This window comes from Montipora foliosa, chromosome 7 (genome assembly GCF_036669935.1).
Source record: "Montipora foliosa isolate CH-2021 chromosome 7, ASM3666993v2, whole genome shotgun sequence".
Taxonomy (NCBI): domain Eukaryota; kingdom Metazoa; phylum Cnidaria; class Anthozoa; order Scleractinia; family Acroporidae; genus Montipora; species Montipora foliosa.
In genome coordinates, this window is record NC_090875.1 from 34,953,766 (window position 1) to 34,966,265 (window position 12,500).

Here is a 12,500-nt window from a genome sequence, read left to right on the forward strand (position 1 = left end):
CTAGCATAACCCCTCCTTCTCTTCTGTTAGTTCGATCTCTTCTAAATATAGAGTAACCGTAAGGTAATATCTCTTGGTCTAACACAGAGGAATCCAGCCATGTCTCGGTAAGCTCAATGATGTCCACATTATCAGAGTAGATGGTAGCATGAATTTCCTGGAGTTTGTTTCTTAAAGAACGAACGTTTGCCAGAAGGAACTTCAGGCTGCAATCATCCCGAAAACCAGTACTTCTGTTCAAAAATAGGACTGGGCCATATTATTTATTGACGATACAGAGTCGTACATGACGGGAAGAGCACCTAGGAGACACTTTGTACGCATCCAGGATGAGTCTCTGGTGCGATAAATTATATAATCTTTAAGAGATAAACCAGTTCATTTGTAATGAAATCGCAGGTTACAAGATTTGCACATTACGGTCCGGTGATTACAGGCAATCGATTTATCACAAACACTACATTTAGGCTTCGCATTTCCAGCAATAGAAGGACCAGGATTCGGTGATATGTCACCACATGATAGAATAAGAAGAGAGGCACTCCATTTTGCCAGCAGAGCAGGTCTAGCCAGATTCAATAGCAAGATAAGTTGTTTTGAAGCTGGAATGCAGGACGTCTTGACCTTGTATCGAGTAGTATTAACGTGTAAAGCCTTGAAAAACGAATCAGTTACTTGCGTTCCGATAAAAGAAACCGCTTAGTTGATTTGTGAGACTTGTTATCTCACCTTTCTTTACCTTATGGATACCGTGAGGCTTGAAAATGATGCGATGGGTTCTTCTTACAGCGTGACCGAGCGCCATGCTTCACTTCATATTACAATATTTTCTTAAAGGGCTAGGTCACGCTATTTTAGGTAATTTTGTTTACTTTTGCTATTAATGAGCTCTAAACGTCAAATTGGCAGAGCAAGAGTCTTTCATTTGCAAAATCACGGACACATAACAACTGAGAATGATTTTCCAGCTTTGTAAATGACATTTTGATATAGACTGATATAAATTTGAAAAAAGGTGGGCCGACGTTTTTCAAATTTACCCAAATTCAATCCATTTCAATACTCTCCAGTTTTGTCCATCCATGTCCCTTCTTGGCTTCCCTGTGTTTTGTTAGAGTTCTTCTATAGTTTTGAACAGTTATTTTGATATTTTAGTTAATTCTATGACCATTCGATCAGTGCTGAAATTGCCTAAATTTGCGTGACCGCGTGCGCGCCGAAGGCCGAAGGCGCGCTCGGAGCTCCGCTGAGACAATTATTCTACTCGGGCTTGCTGGATATAAAATGATTATAACCAGCACGGCGCTACGCGCCGCGTTGGGTATCTATCACTTCATATCCAAAGCGCCCTCGTAAAATAATTGTTAATTATACATGGTTGCAAGGGAGTGGCAAGCATAGTCAATGACCGAATTGTTCATGGGGTAAATGCTGGAGAGCACAATAGGAATCTACATGCAGTTTTACAGCGCCTGAGAAAGAGTAGTTTGACCTTAAATGGAGCCCAATGTCAATTCAGATTACACAAGTTGACATTTTCCGGACATGACCTGGGTTGCGAAGGGGTCTCGCCGAGTTAAGAGGAGATTGCCGCGGTCGTGAATGCACAACCCCCCAAAGAATGCCTCAGAAATGCGCTCATTTTTACAGCTAGACCAGTATTCATCAAAGTTCATTTCGAGCTTTTCAAAAGTTGCTGAACCTCTACGAAAGCTGTTGGGAAAGGATCAAGCCTTCATTTGGGGTGCGAAGAACAAAAGGCATTCGAAGAGCTCAAAAGTCTCGTGACATCAGCAAAAACACTGGCTTATTTCAGAGGGGAATGCAAGACGAGTAAGGTATCAGACGCAGAACCATACCGCCTTGGAGCAGTGTTACTCCAGTCTCAAGAAGGTAAATGGAGAGCCTTGCGTAACCTTGCTGAGGTCGAAAGACGGTACGCTCAGACAGAGAAAGAACCTCTCGCCCTAGTATGGACATGTCAACGGTTCAAGTTGTATGTGTATGGTCGTGACTTCGCACTAGAGAGGGAAAACAAACCTGTGGAGTGTATTTTTAGAAGTAGATCCAAACCAGCGGCAAGAATCAAGCGATGGCTTCTCCCTTTGCAGTGCAACAACTACCAAGTAGTGTACCAACCCGACAAAAGCAAGATAGAAGATGTGGGGTCCAGATTGAATCAGCGTGATCTCAAAGACTCGAGCTATGAGAAAGAGGTTTTTTTCCCATTTGTAGCTTAGGAAAGCACGCTACTTTGCTTAATTAACGCCAAGTGAGATTGACAGGGAGACTGCAGACGACCCGGAACAGGCTAGTGTCCGCCACTACGTCCATACTGGAGACTGGTCTCAGTGTTCTATGCCATGATATATATGTCAAGTATGAACTGTGTAAACTCGGATAGTTGGTGTTGCACGGATATAGAATTGTGATACCCCAAATTTTGCTAAAGGCGGTGTTAGAGTTGGGTCATGAAGGACACCAGGGTATGGTGAAAACGAAGAGTAGACTTAGACAAAAATGTGGTGACCTAAAATGGATAGAGATGTGGAGCGAATGTGCAGAGGGTTTCATGGCTTTCAAGTCACGGGACAGTATTCACCACCCGAACCAATGCAGACGACGGAGCCACCCACGGAACCGTGGCAGAATGTGGCAGTCAACCTAATGGGACCTCTGCCCGGTGGGGAGAATTTGTTAGTGGATGTTGATTACTACAGTCGTTTTTTTCGAGGTAGTAGTCATGAAGTCAACTACTACACACAGGATCAACGCTACCCTAATGGACATTTTTGCCCGATTTGGAATCCCCTACATGTTAAAGACTGATAACGGTGCGCAGTTCGTGAGTGGATAATTTGAAGGGCTTCTACACGAATGCGGAATTGAACATCGAAAGTCATCACCTCTCTGGCCACAGGCGAATGGTGAGGTAGAAAGACAAAACAGGACAATGCTGAAGTCCATAAACGTTGCAGCTGCAGAAGGAAAAAGATGAATTGATGAACTACCGAAATTTCTGTTGGCATACAGGCCCCGGTTGTTCGAAGGGTAGATAACGCTATCCACTGGATAAGTCAATCGGTTTTGCTAGTGTTTATCAATTCAATTCAATTCAATTTATTATGCACTAGGGTGCAGGGATGGCGCAGTGGTGAGAGCACTCGCCTCCCACCAATATGGCTCGGGTTCGATTCCCAGACTCGGCGTCATATGTGGGTTGAGTTTGTTGGTTCTCTACTCTGCACCGAGATAACTGCTTAAGGACATTTAGATCAACATATTTCCGTATCTAATAAAGTATTCCTAAATTTTTTGCTAGTTTGTTGTTTACATGCTGAATCTGAGGTTCCCAATTTAGATGTTCATCAATGTAAACTAATACGTATTTAACCGAAAATGACCTACGTTCAATATTATTAATATTAATATGAACAGTCTTCCTTGCTGACGAGATTAGCATATAGCGTGTCTTTTTAAAGTTAACAGACAGCTTGTTAGATGTGCAGTACCTCAAAACTAGTGCTAGTTCGTTGTTGACAACAGATTCCAGTTCGTTTAAACAGCTACTCGAGAGAAACATGTTAGTGTCGTTACCAAATATTCTAAACGAAAATCCAGTGGAAGAATTTGGGAGATCATTAACATAAAGCAGAAATAACAGTCCCTAAGGTAGAACTTCGGGGTATCCCACAAGCTATTGTTTCCGTATTTGATCTAAAGTCTCCAATTTAAAAATACTGTAACTGTAATTTAAAAAAGTAATTTTCAAACCAATTATATGATATTCCTCGGATTCCATAGGCGTAAAGCTTAGAAAGCAAAATATTCTCGTTAACAGTATCAAATGCCTTTGAGAGATCTAGAAAAATGGCACATGTGATTTGCTTATTATCAATGGCCATGTTGAGACTGTCAGTAATTTCTACGGTAGCCTGTTCAGTTGTGAAGCTCTTTCTAAAACCATATTGATATTTGTAAGGTATATTATTTTTTTCAAGGAAGGCATACAGTTGATTATAAATTAGACGTTCTAGAACTTTAGCAAATGGAGATAAGGTAGCAATAGGTCACGTCACCACTCTTATATATTGGTGTAACTTGGAAAATCTTGAAAGCATCAGGTACTATGCCGGTTGCTATAGACTGGTTGTGGCTCGGCAGCAATTTTAATAAGCTTATTTGGAATATCTGTGCTTTCTGCACATCCAGGCTAGAGAATAGACTGCTCACTTGAGCTTCTGTGACTGGAGACATAACAAAACTAGACAAAGGGGTGTTCTTGATAAATTGCATTCATTTGGGTTTTCATGATTTTGTGGTATAGTACTATCCGCTTAATAGTGATTTATCAGGTGGATAGCGCTCTCCACCTTTTGAACAACCGAGGCCAGGTCAACACCTCAAGTCTCCACTGGTGCCACACCCGCATCTCTGATGTTTGGGAAGGAGATTAGAACAAAACTACCGGAGTTACGACTGGAGAGATCTTTGCGTGATGAAAGTTTGAGGGATAAAGATTGGGAACAGAAGGTGAAGCAAAAAGCATATGCAGATGGAAACCGTGGCGCAGTACCACGTCCCATTGTCCTGGCAGATCAAGTTGTCCTATAAAGAACACTAGGGAGACAGGAAAACTAGCTCCGAAGCTCAAACCAAGTCGTACACAGTCCTAACGAATGAAAGACATCAATTAACCATGGAGTCCAGTGAGGGAGCTGCTTACAAGAGAGATAGTTCGTCGGTGAGGCCAGAGGCGGTGCGGCCAGTGGTTAGGACGTTTGCCTTGAGATCCGGAGATCCCGGTTCAAGACCCGCTCTGACTTTTCGTTGAATTTGATCCTGGTAGTTCCTGCATGGTTCAACTTCCCAGCTGCAAATGGTTTGCCAGGCTCCGGCCAGTTGGCATTCTTAACAGTTGCTGTTGTTCTTTTCCGTCGTTTCGTTGTGTTTCATTGGCCCTGAAAGCCCCTATGGATCGAGCTTTAACCAGTCAATGAACCGGTTCTAGCGAACGCAAAGGGTGCTTTCCTTTAAAATGATCCAAGATCACTTGGATTATGGTGCATCAAAGGAGCATATGAATCCTTTCCCAGGGTGGATTTGTCGGTTCCTTTGATCCTTTTTCGAATCATCCCAAAGGAACGCATCCAAAGTCTGAAGACGTCAGAGGTAGAGAGCCCTAGGCGCATCATTGAAAAAAATTATCATATTTGGGGAAATAGGAAAATTCTGTCATAGACCTACTATTCAGAAAGTTTGCCTATTTTTATGAATTTGTAGACGTAAAAATATATAGGAGTTAAAATGGTTTTGTGGATTTTCAAATGCGTAATTTGGTCTCTGTTCGACCTAAAAGCATCAAACTTGGACATACGGCTACTCTTAATGTTATCTTTCATTAGGTGGTGTCAATTTATCGATTGGTTTAAATTTGAAACTCGCTCCAGTTCCCTGCCCAATTCCGAAATGGCCTATTGACGTAATGCTCGACACAAGAGCATAGAGGTCAATAGTTTGTACATCACGTCATACCAAGATCTCACCTTAACTTTTGAACACAACTTTTTAATTTTTTAACACCCGGAGTTGTACAAACAACTAGTATTTCAAGTGGCCTTTGAAATTTGCAACTCTTCGTGACAAGTGAGTGAAGTAGCGAATTTTAATAATTTTCGATAAAAGCAAAATTGTGTTCTTTCGTCCTTCTTGTTGGGGCTCTTTGGCCCCTTTCATGTTGGATTCTATCTTAAGTTCGAAATGTTCGTAGTTTTTTTCAAAATCGACATTTTTGTTGTTTCTGCTGTGGGGTCCTTGACCTCTCCCATAGGGGCTTTTCAAGGCCAACAAACGTAAACATTGAAACATTACAGTTAAATAACCTATGGAATCCCAACTGGCCGGAGGCAAACCAATTGGCTAAATTCGGAGAGTATTTGAGGCAGGGACTATCAGGATCAAATTCAATTAGTGGTCAGAACGAGTCTTGAACTCGGGATGTCCGCAGGATATTACGGTTAGTGTGGTTAGACCACACTGGCTGCCACTTCAACTAGATTTGATCTCAAACAGCGCGTTCTTCCAGTTTTAGTCAAAATCGTCGTTTTCGTTGACCCATTTCAATTTTTCCACATTTTGGAATTTCATACTGGCATCCCGAAGTTCTCGCTGAGCTTCGTATGGATAAATTAAACGCTGTGTAAATACTCTCCCTAAAGAATAAAAAGTGGAGTGAGATAATTGCCTTTACTTAAGATGTTTGTTTACTTTTTATCGACATTTATGTCGGAAGGTCTTTTTTCATACACCGGAACCGGAGTTTTAAATTAAGAAGAATACCAGCTACTCTTTCTTAAACGAGACAGGATTTTTCTTCAGCAGATTTGTTTCTTTCCATCTAAAACCACTTTAAAATCATTTTAAAACTCGTTTCTCGCAAGAAACGAAAAGGGGAAGAATATAATTTTAACTGCTGCAAATAAAATATTATTTTTTCTAGAGAATACTGAGGGGTTCTTTTTTACATGTAAAATACATATAGGTGTCGCAGGTTTCCCCATTAAAGTGTTAACAATGAATTAGTCTTACTAATTCACTGCTTGTCTGTTCCAAACCCAAGTTTGATCTGATGCTTGAATCTTTTTAAAGGAAGCGCCATGCATCCAAACATAAGTAGATTTTCGAATGGGGGTACTGTGCAGTGTTAGCGATCGACCATATCACGGTTGCACTTTTTAACTAGTTTGAGCAAGGCTGGAATTCGACGAGGAATGGTACTGGGATTGATTAGTATTAACGCAAATTGCTCCAGGAGATTTTCTAACGCCGTTTTAATGTTTGACTCCTCGAGATCTTGAATATTTAATCCCATCAAAGCTTTGTATCTTGAACGTAATCCGCGGCCTTCCTTGCAATTGTTTCATTCCTTCCGCAACATCTTAACTTTTTTAAGATGTGCTTGAATGTTTCTTTATATTTGGGAAGTCTCCAAGCGTACAAAAATGGATTGATTGCAGAATTTGCGTACATGACAGCGACAGCGATAGAATACACAAGCATCAACAACGACAAATTGCAGGTTAAGCAAATGTACAATATCATCTGTACGACGAACCAAGGAATGAAACACAATAGAAATACAGAGATGGCAATTGCAATAGCTTTGCTCACGGTCCTTCCTCTCTGGAGTATCATTTGGCGAGGTACCCCTGCATGCTGGTCATCCAGTGCTTCGGTGCTGTGTGAATACTTGTGAAAGCAGTACAAAGTGAAAACGTTGATGACCACGATGCAGATGAGAATACAGAAGATTTGTACATTATAAAGAGTTCCCATTAGCGCATAATGCTTTCGCAAAAACGAGAACACAAACCCAAACAATAAAAAGTAAATCCAACACGTGAAAGAAACGATGCAGACTCGTTTACTCGTCACCTTGGCTCGATACTGGAGAGGAGTCACCACAGCAAAGAATCTGTCAATGCTGAGAAGAAGTATATGACCAACACTTACGTTTATTAACGTTGCAAAGAACTTTAAAAGACCAAATGGTGCTTTGGTGTACTTGTATAATAAGGCCCAACCCCAAAAGACAGCGAGTGGACAGGCAACCAGCCCAACCAAAAGATCTGCAACAGCCATGGAGAAGATGATAAAGTTTGAAGGCGAAGATCGAAGTTTTCGAAGAGGGTCCACCCAAACTGATAATACGACTAGAAAATTTCCATACGTTGTTATTGGAAACGAAATCATAGCCAGAACAGCAACAGTAGTGAAGATGGTTTCAGCATTATCGATATTGAGCCAAACTTGAACCAAAGCTTCTTCACTTGTCATGTTCCAATAGTCAAAGGTACCTCGAACAGCCGCCATGTTGTCTTAAACGAAATAAGAATTTTTAACTCTTCTCGGCTTTCAGCAGGACTAATGTTAAAATGATTGTCAGTATTAAATTGATGTAATATTGAAGTCAATTTGCATATTATCAACTCTTTTAAGGACACGTCAAAAACTGAAAACGGCATAAAATAAGAACATTTTGCCAGGTTCTGTGAGAGGCTCTTTCAAACCTTGTCCCTTCTTCTTCTTCTTCTTGATTAGCTTTGCTTTTTTCTGCGGACAATTTTATTTTGAAGATGTAAGGAAGATATCTGTTTCCAAACATTGCTTTTATTATTAAAATTTGCTAAACACAGGATCGAACGCTAATGGGGCTCTGGTTGGCGCATTAATGACAATGGGTGACGTCTACGATATCTTCCCTATTGCGCTATTTAACAGGAAGGTGCAAATAAAATCATCCTTAATTGAGTTTTTCAGTTCATTCCGGATGTAGCATCTGTTTTACTATGAAACAATTAATTTTATTTTACATTTTCACTGCTTTCTTTCTTGAAGACCATCGCGCACAAAAATAAAACATTCAACAGTTTATTGTCCTTCTACCATAGCTGCTTTTTTATAAGAACAATCAGGCGAGACAAACCAAAACTTTAAGAACACACCCAAGCTGAGGGTCGGTTAAGAACAGTTCTGTTTTGCTCATCCGTTTGGTTTCCGTAAGAACTATAAATAAAGGTAAATAAATGCAAAACTGTAGTCTAACATGACAATTTACTCAAATACTGAGGTACGTTTTTTAACGTTAACAATTTGTTTTTGTTATTGCACGATATACTAAAAAACAACTCAGTTTGTAGTTAAGCTTATAGAAGAATTGTGATTAAGCGCTAATGCAGAAATTAAGAATGGTTTCCTGCTGGCAGGTGTCTTTTCTTCTGAGTTTGCCGGGCTGACGGAAGGCCAAAAAAAAGAAACCTCTGCTCGCGGGGAATTAGAGCAGAAGCTTGCAGCCTGCGCTGTTTTTAAGTCTTCTGGTTCATTTTGGCTTCTTTGATGCTAGCCTCCCCGCAGACGTCCTTTGGGAACGAACCCCAAAGGAGATCTGCGGGGAGGCTACTTTGATGCTTCTTTGAAAACTTCATCGCAGCTTCGTGAAATACAAATGGGAAAAGCTGTCAGGCTGAACGGAATGGTCAAGATTCCGTTCAATATGAGTATTCCGATTAAAAAAAAAGGTATTTGGCGTCTACGAAAGGATCTCGCGTGTCGTATATCTCCTTGCATGGTCTCTCATTCAGATACAAACCCTACCTGACAAGGATTAACTTTTGCGAACTTTCTCACAAAGGAAGAGCAGCAAATCAAGCGGTTTGCTTACATATTAATCTCTTTCATGCTGAGTTTGTTGATTCACAAGTCTTTCTCGTGAGAAGTACAGCACTTCGGGCTTCAATTCGCTGTGAAAAACGCATTTAAGTTAACTCGGAAATGATCAACATTCTCGAAGCCAATGTTATGTATTCCCTTTTATTTCCTTCAATCTTTCTGGGTTTTGTATTTTACTAGTAACCACATTTTTAAACTTAAAAAAACCCAGCTCTGAAACAGAGTTAATGCTTCAAGGTCATGAGCTTCTGGTAAGAGCTATTAAAAATCTGCCTACAATTCCACGCACGAACCAAGCATAACTAGGTATCTATCTTTCTCTCGGCAGCATTTCAACCATTTAGGTAGTCTAATTCACTACAGTGTTCGTCTTGTCGGGATGAGAATTTCCTAACGGATACGTTAATTTTCCATCCTTTGAACATATTTTAGGTGTTTCTCAGATTTATGGACTCGAGGCGATTTTCATTTGATTACTGTTCGAGATCTGATGTCGAAACACACCTACGAATTGCACTACGATCGCGATTGTTTGGTTCATTTAAGCTTCTACGTTGTTAATTAAGACAATTTTTTTCTGTGGATTTTTTTGTGGATTCAAGTCGATTTGCATTTTATTATCATCCGAGACCTATGAAAAGTGGAAACGTATTCCCCGAACCAAATGCAGTGCCGCAAACACTTCGGGGTTTTAAGATATGTAATAGCGTACCAGTCGAACTGAATGTATAAAATTAAAAACAAAAATGACAATTAACTACAATTTAGGCGTAGAATGACTCAGCACTTGAGCACCTGTGTAACGTTGCAAACCTGACTGTATGCACTCATTTGGCGATATTAACATCTAAAAGATGAATACCGAAAGAGCCGCCCAACGATAACAAACGGGACTGAAAAACGGAGGCTGCACAAAAACTGCAAGAGACCTGGACCTGTAAGAGAAATAAAAAACCCGTTCTACAAAACTTTACAAGTCCAAAATCTCGAAAAATTGCGTCGGGTAAAATGTGTCGACTTAGAATGACTAATCACGTGCTGTACTTAGCTTTAATACACCAGTCACTACCCGTAATCTCGGCTCTCACAAACACCTACTGCAACCCGGAGAAAAGCCACAACTAGCAGACAAAGTTACGGCTTGAAAATGTGACTGCAAGAGGCTTGCAGTTAATCCGGCCTGCCAAAGAGGCTAGAAAACTGACGGCGTTAACAGCCATACTTTCCTGTGTTCGTAGAATAGTATCAATGTGGCTTTTGAGCTTATAGAATCAGCGCTCAGTTACAGACATGTCAGACATACATTCCCCATAAGTATCCAGTGCAATATCCAACCAAGTGATAACTTGCTTCGGTTCAAGTTCGGACTTGCCCTAAACAAACACTAACAGAAGTCAGCGCTAACTATAAGAGAAGTTTAAGATAATAACACTTAACTAAATAGATGAATAAATAAAATAAAATAAAATATATACTCCAGAGAACAGCCAGATAAGATTCCGCTGAGGAGACCGAAGGTTGAGTTCGCCTTCTTGCAAATATTATCACAACCATAGTTCCAGGATAGATTATCAGCAATGTGCCAGCCTAAATAGGTTGTAGTAGGTACTTTTAAAATAAGCTTGTCATTCAAAGAATACTGAAAGTCAACAGGAGTTTTTATTACGAGTTATCCCAAGATCAAAGCACTTAGATACGTCAAAGGTAAGTTGCCAGGCCTTCGACCATATATACAGATCTTCCTGGGGAGCTGGGCAGTCCTGCAGGGTAACTCTCTGTACACAACACAGTCATCCGGAAACAGGCGTAAACTTGATTGAAGAGAAGAAGATATATCATTTATAAGTAAAATAAATAACAAACTGCTGATATTGGCTTCATACTGTCAACTCCTTCTCCTACGCCATCATCAAGAAAATAGACAATGAAAATACCTATACTTCTCCACCAAGTCAATAAGAAGCTTGAGTAACCAAGTAAATAAGTACAGAGTGGATGATAAGCCAGAAGGCATAACAGCATTTAAACTTATTAAAACTTTTCCGTCGCAAAAATCGCGGGAGATAGCTAGGAATTTTACGGTCATGATCAGAGAAAATTTCCACGTGGAGATAATCAGACGAAGTCATAACTAAACAAAAAATCCTTTAGTAATGATCTTCAGGGCTGTGGAAATATCTTCACACTAGAAATTTTTGCTTTAAGACAAAAATTTAGGTGCCTCAAATCCAGTTTAGATCTTTTCTTCCTGAAGCTTGCACAGACACTGAAAGAGCATTAACAATCTCATGTTGACAAAAAAAGCAGTTCAACGCATCGATTTGCTAAAAGCTGCGCCAGACACAAGTTCTCTCTTATGCTGGGCTGAATTATAGTTCGGGCTCACCTTAGATGGAAGCATAGCACACAAAGGAATTTTGTAATCATCATGCATGACACTTCACTTCTCTTCAATATATTAGTCTCTGAATCTAAATATTCATCAGTGAAACAGTCCAAAGAAGTACTAAAACCACAATTGGACATCACTACACCTTCGACTTGACTTGGACAGCCGGCTGGTCGTTGTCCGGTATGAAACTTGCAAGACAAACGGACACTGTGCTCTCCAATGAGCGGGTTTGCTTTCTCCAGAGATTATCCTTGACTTAACTAAGCGAGGGGTCTTGGCTTCTTCTATCGTGTAAGACAGCTCAATATTAAATCGAAAGTGGTCCTCGTTTGCTTCATCCTGCATCGAAGTGGCTTTCCGAATGTCACTTTCTAATGTGTACTAAATATGTACTGGAGGACTCACTGTTGACACGATTGATGACGGACAATGATCTCTCAAGCATTTGCTTCATCGAAACTTTTGTTATCCTTAGAAAACTGTTGACTGAAACCATGTTGGATTCAATTTTAAGTACCGAATATTTGTGCTTTCCTCAAAATCGACATCTTCGCTGTTTCCGTTGCGAGGTCCTTGGATGCACTGTTGTTGAATACAATTGGCCTCTATCTAAAGTAGGATAATTTTGTTTGTTTGCCCCTTCAGATTTTGCATAAGCATTGTTTCCAGTTTCTCCTTAGGACTTACCTCCCTATTCGCCTAATCATCCGATTACTGCGAGTATGTTTCTTACAGAATTCGCCGAGTTCCTGGAATCTATCGTCATGACAACTGAGCCGCTGATAATGGCTGGTGATTTTAACATCCACGTCAATGTACCGTCGGACAACGTTGCTGTTCGTTCTCGACTTTTTTTTTTTTTTTTTTTTTTTTTTTACAA

At 40.3% G+C, this 12,500-nt stretch overlaps 1 protein-coding gene across 1 annotated transcript; it reads right to left on the reverse strand.

The window, feature by feature from the left end:
* Nucleotides 1–6,870: 6,870 nt before the first annotated feature.
* On the reverse strand, nt 6,871–7,872 carry LOC138010157 (adenosine receptor A2a-like). The gene has a single exon (XM_068857102.1). The coding sequence runs from the start codon at nt 7,870–7,872 to the stop codon at nt 6,871–6,873; it is 1,002 nt and encodes a 333-aa protein (XP_068713203.1).
* Between the last annotated feature and the right edge of the window lie 4,628 nt (nt 7,873–12,500).